Source organism: Heterodontus francisci, chromosome 20 (genome assembly GCF_036365525.1).
Source record: "Heterodontus francisci isolate sHetFra1 chromosome 20, sHetFra1.hap1, whole genome shotgun sequence".
In the NCBI taxonomy this organism is placed as follows: Eukaryota; Metazoa; Chordata; class Chondrichthyes; order Heterodontiformes; family Heterodontidae; genus Heterodontus; species Heterodontus francisci.
This window is the reverse complement of record NC_090390.1, coordinates 64,811,016-64,825,856: the sequence shown is the minus strand read 5'-3', so window position 1 is coordinate 64,825,856 and position 14,841 is coordinate 64,811,016. Positions and strand designations below refer to the sequence as shown.

Genomic DNA, 14,841 nt, shown 5'->3' with positions numbered 1-14,841 from the left:
ATGACCAGTTCCAGCTGGTGACATGCTCAAAGCAAATTGAAAATAAATCCCAGGAATTCAGCTCTGGTTTCCTACAATAAACAACATATTTTAGTAAGAAAGCAGTGAAAAGGTTGTCTATTTTTAGAGGAGAGGTGTGAAGCTTTGCTGTTTGTGTACACTTCTATAATTGTTTCAAGCATTGAATTTCCTCTAGATAAGCATCCTGCACACAGATATTAACTATTAAAGCTATATTTAGGGATGGGCAATAAATGCTGGCCTGGCCAGCGACACCCACATCCCATGAATGAATAAAAAAAATTACAATAATTTATATTTGTTGCTGGGTCAAATTCCTGGAACGGCTTACCTAACAGCATTGTGGGAATAGCTTCATGACTTGGACCTCAGCAGTTGAAGAAGGTCCACCGCCATCATTTCAAGGGCAGCTAGGGATGGGCAATAAATGCTGGCTTTGCTAGCACTGCCATTTACTGAGAATGAACAAAAATGTTTTTATATACCGCCCTTCATGTAATCAAATGTTGTAAGGCTTCCTATAGAGCGAAAGGTGAACCGCCAACAGGCGAAGATCATTATGTGGAGTGGGGTGGGGGAAGGAAATGAGCACAGGCCCAATCAAAGAGGTAAGTTTGAGAATGCTTTTGAAGGGAGGTAGCAAGTTGAAGTGTTTAGTAGGAGAATTTCAAAATGTAAAAGTGTCGTACCTCAAGGCACTGCCACTGATGATACTGTAGGGGGAGAAATCTACAGCAGACTAGAATTCCAAGGGTGAAAGCCGTGAAGTAGAAAGGAAGATTCTACAGGCAAGATAGAGCAAATCCATGAAGATAGCAATGGGTATTTTAAAGTTGATTTGTTGAAGGACAGATAGCCAATGGAAGTCAGGGAGCACAGGAATCATGGATGCACAGGACTGTTTTTGCAGGTTAGGATGCAGCTACAGGGTTCTGGATGAGTTGGGGTTATGTAAGATATAACTGGGAAGCCCTAAAAGCAGACATTTAGCTTTGACATGATGAAAGCATGGATTTGGGTTTCCACAGCCGAGCTGATTAGGTTTGGGTGTAGGTGGATCAATGTGGAATTTGAACCTTAATAGGACTTTGAGATCGGAACATTGGGAGGAACATAGGAACAGGAGTGGGCCATTCAGTCTCTCAAGTCTGGTGCACTATTCAATTAGGTCATGGCTGATCTGTATCAAAACACCATCTACTGGCCTTAGTTCTATAAACCCTAATATCCTTCCTGACAAAAATCTATCAATCTCAGTTTTGAAATTTTCAACTGACCTAACCTTAACAGCTTTTTGTGGGAGAGAGTTCCAGACTTCCACTCCCCTTTGTGTGAAGAAGTGCTTCCCAACATCACCCCTGAACGACCTAGCTCTAATTTTAAGATTATGTCCCCTTGTTCTGTTTAGTGCCTGAACCATCATGTTAACCTGATTAGATACCAGAAGATCTCACTTTAAATGAGTTTCATTACTATAGTGACTACACTTCAAAAATTCTTTCTTGGCAGTAAAGCACTTTGAGAAGTCTGAGGTTAGAGATTGGGTAAAGACCATCAGCCACATCAAGCCTGCTCCATCCTAGGTGTGATAGTGACTTAGCCCCGAACCCTCTGATTGCCCATCGCACCAATGCTCCTTCAACAGCACCTTCCAAACCCGCGACCTCTACCAACTAGAGGACAAGGGCAGCAGATGCGTGGGAACATCACCACCTGCAAGTTCCCTTCCAAGCCACACACCATCCTGACTTGGAACTATATCACTGTTCCTTCACTGTCACCGGGTCAAAATCCTGGAACTCCCTTCCCAGCAGCACTGTGGGTGTACCCACCTCACATGAAGTGCAGCGGTTCAAGAAGGTGGCTCACCACCACCTTCTTTTGGGCAATTAGGAATGGGCAATAAATGCTGTATTGCCAGCAACGCCCACATCCCATGGACGAATAAAAGTTCCCATAGTTCACCCCATGTTATTTTAAAGATTATCACATGAATGCTGCCCGACATAGATGATCATTCTGTTTTATGTATTGTCTTCACAATTATTGAAATTATAAAATAATTTTCCTGCCTATAAATTATGTGTATTACTATTTATAATATATATTCTTATTACATATATTGGAGTACTATACATTCAACACAGATGTACTGCTTTTGTACTTTTTGCACATTACTGCAGATCATATCCAGCATCGATCGATACACTGCATAAATAATGATTACTACAGCAGTATTAATGGAGCCGTAATATTGCTTGGTCAGAATGCTGTATTAAGACACAATGGTGATTGTAGTTTGATGTAGTATCACGGATTGACATGAACGGCAAGGCTGTGAGTGGTGGCTATGCAGCATTGCCTGTTGTTGCGTGATCCACACGATTGCTTGGTACTGGGTGATGTTGTGTAAAAGGAGGCGCCAATCTCACCCGGTGCTATCCATCTCCGTCTGTAGGGGGTTCGGTCCTCAGCACTCGTTATTTTCTCAGCCCACGTACCTTACGTTCCGGACACGCAGTCGCAACGAGTACCAGCCCCAGCTCAAGCCACCAGCAGTGCTGTAATCCTTGGAAGACTCAACTCCCCTCTCTCTACCTGCTGGCCGTGTGCAGTTGTTTGCCCTTCCGACAAAACAAAAACAGATCTTCCTAGCCATGTCCACCCGAGGTGAGTGACTTCAGACAGCCGACCGGGGCTGTAAAGTGAATGGAAATAGAAAGCCCACTTGTTTGTAACCTTCATCTGGAAATGTTTAAGGTTCTCGATCAGTGCTGGTGGGAACGGCCTCTCCTTTCTCTTTATGTCTTCTATTGCAGATGGATTTTTGTTCCATAGATTGATGGCTAGCTAGAATGAAAGATCGTTGCTGCATGTGTGTTTGTTGCAGACAGGTGTTTATATATAGCTCAGATGGGAGTGTTAAACTGTGCAGTGCCGGTGAGGTTAAGGGATAGATAGAATTGGGGCCGATCTTGTAGATTTTTGCTGCTGTAACGAGCAGTGTCTGTCCTGTCGGGTCAATCCGACTGTTTGAGTTTCCTTTCTAAAAATCCACTCATGCACAGCGCCTTCTGAATAAGATAATATTTTGGATTCATAAACTGTGTTGCAACACTTATGCCAACGAGGATGAACCTTGCTATAAGGATGTAAATATCCACTTTATCTTAGTGGTTCAGGCTGGTGGTGAACGTGTGTGGGGGTGTAAGAGATTGATGTGACTGTGAACGGGAGCACAATCGTACCATAGTTGATACAGGTGACTGCTTACATTGTCTCATAATTCCCAGCAGTGTTTCACCTTTGCGGCACTTGTTTTCATATAGTTGCTGTTTTGCTGCCTCCCTGTGAAGATAGCACCATCTGAAGTTTGTCTAGCTGTCGGCGGGTCACGTTGCCCGAATTCCCCCTACCTGCTAGGAGCTGTACTGTGAACAGTTACTTTGTTGTACAGGCTGAAGCTGAAGGGTGCGTTTTTAATCCGAGCCTGCCCTGGAATATATCAGCCGTATGCATGAAGCAGCATCAGACTATCTTCCTGTTAGAGGCACGATTCTCTCTGGATTAGCTGTACAGAAATAGACACTGGGAATGATCACAGTCCTGATAACACAGCCTCTGAAAGGAAACAGCTGATTAATTGTATTCCAAACGTAATTCAGCTCTTTACAAAAAAATCAATCGAGTTTAATTCCTATTCCCCAGACTTCCCAAACATAGGCTTGTAGTTCCCATATCAAAAGCAGCTGTTACATGGTAGTTTTACTGATCCTGATTGTACATGATTGGAAAATAACCGCTGTCTGATCAAAGCCATACTGGCTAAACCAAGAAAGTATGACTTTAGCCGGATTGCTGATCTTTGGTACCGCTGTCAGCCCGGAGTACAACTACGTGCTTTGCTAGAACTCTTTTTTGTGATTGGTAGATGCAACACAGGCTCGGCTGCCTCATTCAACCAGGGTTGCTCAGCATTTTAATTTGAGTTAATTTATATTTGTTTGGGCATTGGACAGATCATCTGTTATTGTTAGTGATGGTTCCCCAGGAGGGGCTGGGGGAAATATTTGTTGAGGTACTAATTTACTGGTACAACAGAACACTGGCTAGTGGGAAAGGCAGCTCATTGGAGAGTCTTCTTTTAGGAAAGGAATTATCATTAATTTTTAATGTAGTTTCAGATGATATTAGCACCCTTCTCTGTAGACGGAGCAGACATATTAGCCAAAAACGTCTGAGTTTGTGCAACTCGGGTACTTAAACTGTATCATGTTATGGGTGTCCTCTCACATCTTGTTTAAGTTGTCAATATTTTCCCTGTCAATTCGAAAGTTATAAATTCAAATTCTACTCCAGACTTAAGCATTAACCTAGATCTTACACCCCAGTCCAATACTGAGTGAATGCGACACTAGAAGAGTTTTTGGATGAATTTTAAATAGAAACTTTATTTGCTTGGTTGCCATTACTTTATTCTGTCGGAGAAAATTATTTTTCCAGTGATCATTGGCAGTAAAAATTCAAATGATAATTACAGATGACATGCAAACTGCTTCTTAATGGTCAGTACACAGTGTGTACTATTAATTGAGGGTTCTCCATTCTAGAAAAATAGAATTGCTTCCTGATTATATTGAGTTCCTGGCATTCTTTGTTTATGCTAAAGGTCATCATAACTCAACATGCCTTTCATACTTACGAATGAATACTGGCAAAATATTGTCACCACTGACATATTCTACAGTTACCTTACATTTAAAGGGGAGAATCTAGATTGAATAAAGCACAAGGGGCAAAATTACGAATGTGTTATCCACAGTTAGAGCTCCAAATTTCTGAATGTATATACCACTGAGCCATTTTGTATTTGCAACAAGTGAGTAAATTTAAAATGATAATTTCTTCTTTATTTAAGTAACTGTTTTAAAACCGTAAAGGCATGGGAGAGATGCATATTGTTGCACAGTTAGATTCGCTACCTGCAGTGATTAAACAAATTTGTGTTATTTTGTATTATGGGTAGTATAATTGAATGCAATTGACGACAAAGTGCTTTATTTTTGTTTTTCAAATTATTGTTTGAAAGTATTTAAGTTTATTTCAGTATTTGATTTGATGTATTTTAGTGATTTGTTTGTGGAGACATTTTTTAAACAAAATTTGAAGGCAGAAAAGTGACAGCAGTAGTGTGATACCTGGTCTTGTGACACTGAAGTTGTTCTTTGAAAAAGATCATGTCAGTGTCATTGTGCCTTTCCTATGGCCACAGCCACTTTATAACTCCACCATCTAAAAGCTGCAGATCACAAGCTGGCTTGTTCCAGAATACTGCTGCTAAATGCAGTCACCAATTATATCTTTCTTCATTAATTTAAGTATCTACTAATTATCCTATAATATTGCAAATATGTAAATTTGATAATGTTTCACCTTCTCCTGGTAGAGGCAGAAAGAATAACAACTTTGAAGGAATTACATTGTGTTACTTGGTCAGTGATAGATCACTTACTGTGAATGGTTATAAAATCATATTATGCCAGTCCTGATCAATTGAAATCAATACTTACTAGTATTAGAAGGCATAATTATATTTCTCATAGCTGCTGTTAGCTTATGCCTAGAGGAAATGCACACAGTATATTCTGCACTGTAATAGTAATGGGAAAAATCATTGAGGGTTCAAGTACCTTAATTTTTTTAAGATTACAGAATGAAAGAAATAGATTAAAGCCAGCTTGTCTGCCACCCATATATCAAGAAAAGTCGGCACTAATTAAATTTCAAAATGACTGTACTGGACTAACATGTAGCACGCACATACTAACTGACCAGGAGCAGTAGAATCCAAGGAAATATTTTACTGTGATACAAGGAAACATGTAGCCCATACAGTCAAGAGCTATAGAATTGATTCCGACATTGTTTAATTAGCTGTTTCATCAATACACTCCTCTCTCTCTCAGTTATTATGTAGCTATGATAATTGAGAAGGCATTTAGAATGGAATTTATTTTACTTTTTGACAGTATTTTCTTATATTTATGGATTTACTTTGCTGTTGTCTCACTTTGCTATTGCACAGCACACTCTTCAAAAAAAAAAGGGGGATGTGTATCTCCTACTACAGGTGTAGATTTTTGTCTTCACCGCCTGGATAATCTGGTAAGGCAGAATGCAGATACCTTTGTGGAGCCTGGAATTAAAATCCTGAAATAAAAGCCAGGTGATCCAACCTAGCAGATTATCACCCAGGCAGTGAATACAAATATTTACTCATAAAATAGCAGTTTTCCAGAAACAGAGGGCTGGATTTTACGGTGGGCTGGGGGGACCCATCCACCTGCTGAAAAGTTGGTGGCAATCCTGTCTCTGCTGGGCCTGGGGATCCAGACCGGATTCTACAGTCTCCAGGCTCTCAATTGAGGCAGGAAGTCCCGCCTAATGGAGCTGCCAGCCAGTCAGCGGGTGGGCAGCTATTAGTCCCTGCAGCACCACCGGGAGTGGTGGCCACTGCTGGGACTACACCCAGCTGCAGGAGGAAGATGACGGATGGCCTTGGAAAAGAAGTAGGATTTTAGGGCCTCACCAGGGGTAATTGGTCAGGCCCCAGCGAGGCAAGGGGGTTTGGTTAGGGGGGCAGGGGTCGTGTTGTGTGTTGGGGCAGTTGGGGCTTCAGGGGTGGCCCTTCATGGGCACAGGGTGCCCGATCAGGAGGGCACCCCCCCAGCCCGCCAGAAGGCCGCCTAGCTTTATCAGAAGGGTATTTTGAGGCCTCAGCCGTCCGCCAGCCAAATGTAAAATCCTCGTGGTGGTGGGTGGAGGCCTTAAGTGGCAGTTGGCCACTTAAGGGCCTTGATTGGCCTGGGGCGGGCAGGCTGTTTCTCGCTGCCGCTGCCCCGTGTAAATTGACAGCGGGGGCGGGAGCAGGTCAGGAATTGAACGCCCCCCCCCCACCCACCCAGCCTCCTCCATGTTATGCCCACCACCAGCCCATTTTTGGGGGGGGGCGTAAAATTCTGGCTAGAGTTACATTTCAAGAAAATGGAAATCAACATTAATTAATTAGCTTCTCTAAAGCTCAGTGAAACTATCTATTGAGTAGCTCAGTGATACAGCCCAGAAAGGACCCAGGTTCAATCATCATTCTGTTGCTGAGCTAGTTGATTGTACGGGTACTATAATTTATCTTGGCATTCCTGAATCACCAAGCCCCCAAAATCACCAGGGCTACTGCCCCTGAATGCAATCTATTGACCACTGCTGGAAAGTGTGCATCTGTGGTTGTCTGTTGAGGACAGGATTGGGCTTAGCGGAATAGGACTCAATGGGGCAGATAATGTGGTCCTGCTGTAGTGCTGGGTACTGAATGCACTTCCAAATTAACCTTTCCCCAAAATATGAGACAATCTGTTTGAAATATCTTGAAAGTGTCTAGTGTGTGATATGCCAGGGAGAGGCATGGGCAGCGAGCTACCAAATACCAGCATTTTCTCTTAGAGATGTGCAGGTTTATGGTAAAGAAGTAGTTTGTATAAAAAGGCACAATTCACAAGAGCCATGGGGCAGGAGGTTCTGCAAGAAAGGGTGGAGCAATGTGAATGCAGGCTGTATGCACCCACAACACTTGGGACCCACACTATTGGAATGCTGTTCACTTCAGATGCGATTAGACCCCCCCATGCCCAACACACTGAACTTTGGTCACTTAGAACCATATGGTTGGCACGCACATAAACAATGATCACTTGGACAAGGTACTGAGGGTGTCAGGCATCCAACAAACCTTACCTCAGCTTTGCGAGGGGAGAAATTGACTAGATGAGGGATGTAGACAAAGATGAATGAATCACAGCAATTGCTGCTGTAATAAAAGAATATTTTCAGGGAGGCAAAGGCCTTAGCCTAGCAATAGTGATCATGCTACCGCAGAGACAATTCATTGAAATTCTCATAATTTACCTGGCAAAAAAGGTGTGGATGCTTGGCCTCTTTCAGTAAGAGGGATTCTGCAATGGCGTTGTGCTGTTTTCTGCTCCTCAAGAAAAGTGATTGTACTTGATTGGGGTATTTTGGACTCCCACTGTCATTTTTGTGTCTATTCCTCCCAGTATGCAAGAAGCAGAACAGCGGCAGAGTCAACGTTTCCCAGAAGAGCATTTGAACTGATAATTTAAATATTCACTTACAGTGCTGAAATACATTTTGTGCTGCGGAGAAATCGTTAGTGTTATCATTACTGTCAATGAATATGGTGACTTTAAAAACTAACCCCAGAAATTCTGAAAGATGAAATGTAATTTCAATATTCTAACTAATGCATTAGCCATCCTGCTTCATGCTGTGTTGTAGAATATATTATAAATAATAAGGCTCGTAAGTAATAAAAGCAAGAAATGCTGGAATCACTCAGCAGGTCTGGCAGCATCTGTGGAAAGAGAAGCAGAGTTAACGTTTCGGGTCAGTAAGTATGCTGTCCGTGATTCACTTTACTTATTACACATAGCCATAAGTTGTTTTTATCTCTGTTTCTTTTGCATCTGCCAGGACGTTGCATGGTTATGTGCTGGATCAGTGGTGTATGTGGTTGTACCATGTCTGGATAGGCTGGTGGAAGGAGCTAATGGTCTTTTATTAGCCTATTTGTATGTTTCTTAGTATACCTAACTTGTATGTACCACCGACTCATTTGCTCAGTATTAGAGCTTGAAGCAGCCCCCCAAAACAGCTGTGACAGGTACAGAGAAAGTTTGAGGTTTCTGGCCTGGCAAATTACACCAAGTACAAGGAATTTCAAAAAAAAATCAATCGAAACTACAGAAATGGTGGTCACACCATCAAACAACATCCAAGATGACTGGCGATCATTGAAATCCATCATCACTCATACATGCCAAGAAATCCTTGGTGTTACTGCTAGGTGAGGAGGGAGTGTCAGGCTCCCCTCTTGTCCCTCTTGTTTGACCGCAACAGGATTTATTCCTTTTAGACTGTGGTTGTGCTTACCACCTCTTTGAGTGTTTTACATTTTTCCTTTACTGTGATCGTGAAAGAACCAATCAGATAGATTTTCTTGAGACCCCTTCCCTGTATAAGCAGACATCAAACGGGTGTGTCATTGCACCAACAATATTCCCAATCCTTCTTACAGCAATGCTGCAGCTTACTACTGACAGGCTGCCCCCAGGTGTGGTAATAACTTATTGCACTGACGGTAAACTCTTTAACCTCAACTGGCTGAAGGCCAAAACCAAGACAACAAGTACTTCTATAACAGAACTACAGTATACTGATGATGCACAAGTTAGTGCTCACTCTGAAGAAGAACTACAACATATAGGTGATATATTCACTGAAGCCAAGAGAGCATGGGATTTGCCCTGAACACCAGGAAGACCAACATCCTCTACCAACCCACACCAAATGGGGTGGCACAGTGGCGCAGTGGTTAGCACCGCAGCCTCACAGCTCCAGGGACCCGGGTTCGATTCCGGGTACTGCCTGTGTGGAGTTTGCAAGTTCTCCCTGTGTCTGCGTGGGTTTTCTCCGGGTGCTCCGGTTTCCTCCCACAAGCCAAAAGACTTGCAGGTTGATAGGTAAATTGGCCATTATAAATTGTCACTAGTATAGGTAGGTGGTAGGGAAATATAGGGACAGGTGGGGATGTTTGGTAGGAATATGGGATTAGTGTAGGATTAGTATAAATGGGTGGTTGATGTTCGGCACAGACTCGGTGGGCCGAAGGGCCTGTTTCAGTGCTGTATCTCTAATCTAATCTAATCTAAATGCATCAAATCCAATACCTTCAATTGAGATTCATGGTTAAGTATTGGAAATTGACCCTCACTTCTCATATCTTGGAAGCCATCTATCCCAAAAGCTGACATTGATGAAGAGGTACACTGCCGAATCCAATGTGCTAGCTCAGCCTGTGGTAAATTACTTATTCAAGTTTTCTAGTTTTGATGTCAGATCCGACACTAAACTCAAAGTCTATCAGGCAATGTTTCTCCCCATGCTTCTGTATGGTGCTGAAGCTTGTATAACTTATAGATGCCACATCAAGGCCCTAGAACAACATCATCAATGCTGTCTTAGAAGGATCCTGCGAATCAAGTGGGAGGAGAAAAGAACAAACATTAGCGTCCTCCAAGATACAGATATTCCAAGTACAGAGGCCATGATAATCTCACATAGAATCACAGAATTGTTACAGTGCAGAAGGAGGCCATTCGGCCCATCATGTCCACACTGGCTCTCTGAAAGAGCAATTCCCTCAGTCCCATTCCTCTGTCTTTTCACCATAACCCTGCACATTCTTCCTTTTCATATAACTGTCTAATTCCCTTTTGAATGCTTCAAATGAACCTGCCTCCACCACATTCTCAGGCAGTGCATTCCAGATCTTAACCACTCGCTGCGTGAACAAGTGTTTCCTCATGTCACTTTTGCTTCCCTTACCAAATACTTTAAATCACGGTGGGAACAGTTTTTCTCTATCTACTCTGTCCAGACTCCTCATGATTGTTGAATACATGTATCAAATCACCTCTCAGCCTTCTCTTTTTCAAGGAAAACAATCCTAACTTCTCCAATCTATCTTCAAAACTGAAATTCCTCATCCCTGGAACGATTCTCGTGAATCTCTTCTGTACTCTTTCCAATGCCCTAATGTATTTCCTCAAGTGTGGCGCCCAGAATTGGACACAGTACTCCAGCTGAGGTCAAACGAGTATCTTATACAAGTTCAAAATAACTTCCTTGCTCTTGTACTCTATGCCTCTATTAATAAAGCCCAGGATACTGTATGCTTTATTAACTGCTCTCTCAACCTGTCCTGCCGCCTTTAATGATCTACACCTAGATCCCTCTGCTCCTGCACCCCCTTTAGAATTGTGCCCTTTGTTCTATATTGTGTCTCCATGTTCTTCCCACCAAAATGAATCACTTCACGTTTCTCTGCATTGAACTTCATCTGCCACCTGTCTGCCCATTCCACCAACTTGTTTATCAGCTGAGATGGATGGGACATGTCGTCAGAATGCCTAACTCAGGACTGCCCAAACAGGTGCTCTACTCAGAGCTAGGCCAGGGAGCCCATTCACACGGGAGCCAAAGGAAATGTTTCAAAGACAACCTCAAAGCCTGCATGAAGGTCTGCTGTATTAACATCAACATATGGTCGGCACAGACCCAGTGGGCCGAAGGGCCTGTTTCAGTGCTGTATCTCTATGAATTTAAATCCACAATTACCATTGTGGGAATTAAACTCTGGATTAATCTCTCTCTCTCTATATGGGAAGCAGATGCCCAATCGCAACCAAAAGACGACCTATCATCAAAAATGGTGTCAAAACCTTCCAATCAACAAGAGCAACCACTGAGAGAGAACAGTGAGAGAGATGGAAAGAGAGGGCAGCTGCTCGAGTCAATAATCTGCTACCACCTCTACTGGCTGACAACCATTGTCCTCACTGTGGGAGAGCCTGCAAGGCTAAGATAGGGCTCATAAGCCATCTGCAAACCCATAGCCAAGACTGACATTTCATTTCCACCCAGCCATCCGCAAGGAAGAATCATCCTTGACACAAGGGATTGTCAATGATGATGCATTTATCTTAACTAATATCTGTTCTGTTATTCTTTTATATATTATATTCAGTTATTTGAATAATTTAATCAATATATAATTCACTGAATTTACTCCACTCCGAACTCACTTAAGGCTTCACTTTATTAGTTGCTAGGTTTCTGCGTCAGAATAAACTGCTTAATCTAAAGTGTTCTGCTGAGTATTTCCTACATATCGATCCCAAGGAACTGAGAACTAAATTCTTGAGATCAGGTAATGCAACTGAGAGAATGAACCTGCCTATATCTCGGTCAAGTGATCTAATATCATCCACAGCTGCTCATAAAGCAGACTTTTCACTGTTTCTGGAACTTTTTATTCAATTTGTTGGACTTGAAAGGCAACAAAAAGTAAACATAATACAAGAAGAAATTCACAGAATTTGTCCTGGGATATCAGGCCAATAGTCTAAATCACTTGTGTTAGCCATTGCACATACACATGCACAAAGTTCAAAATTCATGTAACAGATAATGGTGCCCTGAAATATCACAATTTCTTTACTTGTACGCTGGTGTCAAGTGATGTGTATTTTATCTTTGTATGTTTCATAATTATAAAAAACTACTGCATTTTTTGTTTCAAATGTGTGATTGTAGTCCATTATATGCTGCCACATATGATGTGCAACTTGAGCTAATGTTTATTAAATACATAAAGTTTAACTAACTACTTATACTATTTAACAGTTTATTAAAGAGTAACTTATTCTCCATATACAGAATAGTACCACATAATAGGAGGCTCCTTGGCTATCATGTCTGTACTAGCTCTTTGAAGAACGATTTATTGAGTCCTATTCCCTGCTTTTTCCCCATACCCGTGTAAATTTAACCTTTTCGAGTATAGATCCAATTACATTTTGAAAGTTACTCTTGAATCTGCTTCTGTTACCCTTTCAGGCAGTCCATTCCAGGTCATAACAACTTGCTACATTAAAAAATTATCCTCATCTCCCCGTGTCAATTAAATCTTAAAAGGATATCTTATAATTTAAGTATCGGTATAATTTGCTGTAGCAGGGCATCTGCCGCTAGTTAGACTTGCTCTTGCATGTTTAGGTTTTTAAGTTTTTTGCATAGCTCGTTGTTGAAAGTGTGAGTTGATAACGTTGCAGCGAGAGAAACCGGGCATCTGGGATATAAATGAATATCAAGGAAGTGTGTATCTCCTCAACCAATCAGATTAAAGGATTGGGAAAAAAAATAGCGCAAGGACTGAGAAGGAAACATAAATTAGAATAGGTGAATTCCATACCAAATCAGGTACAGAAAGAGAAATAAAGAAAGGAAAAGAAAGATTGGATTAAGTGAGAGAGAAAACAAAGAAAAAAGAAAGGAAAAGATTTTAAAAATTAACATTTTTGAAATATCTAACAACAATTAAATTAACATTTTTGAAATATCTAACAACAATTAAAATGTGAAGGAATGAGACTCCTCAATTGTAATAGTTCATTTTCAGTTCCAGCGAGACTGATGGGCAGTAATTAACATTTACTATGTCATTAAAAGTGTATGAGAAGACTGATGAGCATCTGCGACCAGTTCGAACTGGCCTCGGGAGCCAAAGTTAACCACGGCAAGAGCGAGGCCATGTTCTTTGGCAACTGGGCTGACCGATCCTTTGTCCCCTTCACCGTCAGGTCAGATTACCTGAAGGTGCTGGGGATATGGTTCGGAAGGGCCGGGGCGTGCACCAAAACATGGGAGGAGCGAGTAGCCAAGGTACGACAAAAGTTGGGCATGTGGGGGCAGCGATCTCTCTCCATTGTGGGTAAGAACCTGGTCATCAGGTGCGAGGCGCTCACGTTGTTGCTCTACGTGGCGCAGGTCTGGCCCATACCCCACTCCTGCGCCGTGGCAGTCACCCGAGCCATTTTCCGCTTCGTCTGGGGATGTAAAATGGACCGGGTCCGGAGGGACACGATGTTAAAATCTCTGGACAAGGGCGGGAAAAATGTACCCAACGTGGCCCTCATCCTGATGATCACCTTCGTGTGCGGCTGCATCAAGCTGTGTGTAGATCCCCAGTACGCAAACTCCAAGTGTCACTACGTGCTGAGGTTCTATCTGTCCCCGGTGTTGCGAAGGATGGGCCGGTCACATTGCCGCGGAACGCTCCATGCAGTTGGGCGGTGCCGTACCACCTATCCTTCGTGGAGCAGTTTCTGCGGGAAAACACCTTTTGACCACCGGTCCATCAGGCAGTGGTCTGCACGGAATGTCCTCAAGGCCCTACGGGAAAAGGAAACGGTGGATCCTGTCGGATGGTTCCCCGAGCAGACCGTCAAAGTCATTTGGCGGAATGCCTCATCACCAGAACTTTCAGACAAGCACCAAGACGTAGCTTGGCTGGTGGTGAGAAGGGCCCTCCCCGTCAGATCCTTCATGCACACCCGAAGTCTCGCCCCCTCTGCACAGTGCCCCCGCGTTGGCTGTGGTGGGGAAGAGACGGTCGCCCACCTCCTCCTGGAATGTGCCTTTGCAAAGCAGGTGTGGAAAGAGATGCAGTGGTTTTTGTCAAGGTTCATCCCAAGCAGCTCTGTAACACAGGAGTCTGTGCTCTACGGGCTGTTCCCAGGGACACACACCGAGACAAACATCAACTGCTGCTGGAGGACTATCAATTCGGTGAAAGACGCCCTTTGGTCTGCCCGAAACTTGCTGGTCTTCCAGCGCAAAACGTTGTCCACCACCGAATGTTGCAGACTGGCACATTCCAAGGTCCAGGACTACGTGCTGAGGGACGCACTAAAGCTTGGGGCAGCCGTAGCAAAGGCTCAATGGGGAAAGACTACAGTGTAAGGTCCCCCCACCAAGCTGAACTGAGGGGCTGGATCCATGGGATACCCCTCGAACTGTATCGTTAATACTCTCAATTGCTGTAAATGTAAAACTGTAATTGACATGACAATTGTGAAACGGAAGGGTTGGGAAGAAACTCATGACAGTATTGAAGGAAACTGATCTCCCTTGCAATGTTTGTATTTTTTGGTGCTGTTTGGAAACTGTTTGGCAATGTAATTTTTACAGATTTTTGTGAATAAAGTATATTTTGGAAATAAAAAAAAAATTAAAAGTGTATGAGACTGAAATGGACAACCCTTAACTTGATTGGCAAGTTTATATTGCATCTACTGTGCAAATACAGTAATTTCATGCGATTCAATGCATTTCAATGGTGAG

The 14,841-nt window shown here is 42.8% G+C and overlaps 1 protein-coding gene across 1 annotated transcript in view; it reads left to right on the top strand.

The window, feature by feature from the left end:
* Nucleotides 1-2,411: 2,411 nt before the first annotated feature.
* Nucleotides 2,412-14,841, top strand: part of ablim1b (actin binding LIM protein 1b) — a 497,169-nt gene continuing 484,739 nt past the window's right edge. The window contains exon 1 of the mRNA XM_068052958.1: nt 2,412-2,691. Within this exon, the coding sequence (XP_067909059.1) occupies nt 2,679-2,691 (13 nt within the window). The 5' untranslated portion in view covers nt 2,412-2,678. The remainder of the gene's footprint in view (nt 2,692-14,841) is intronic.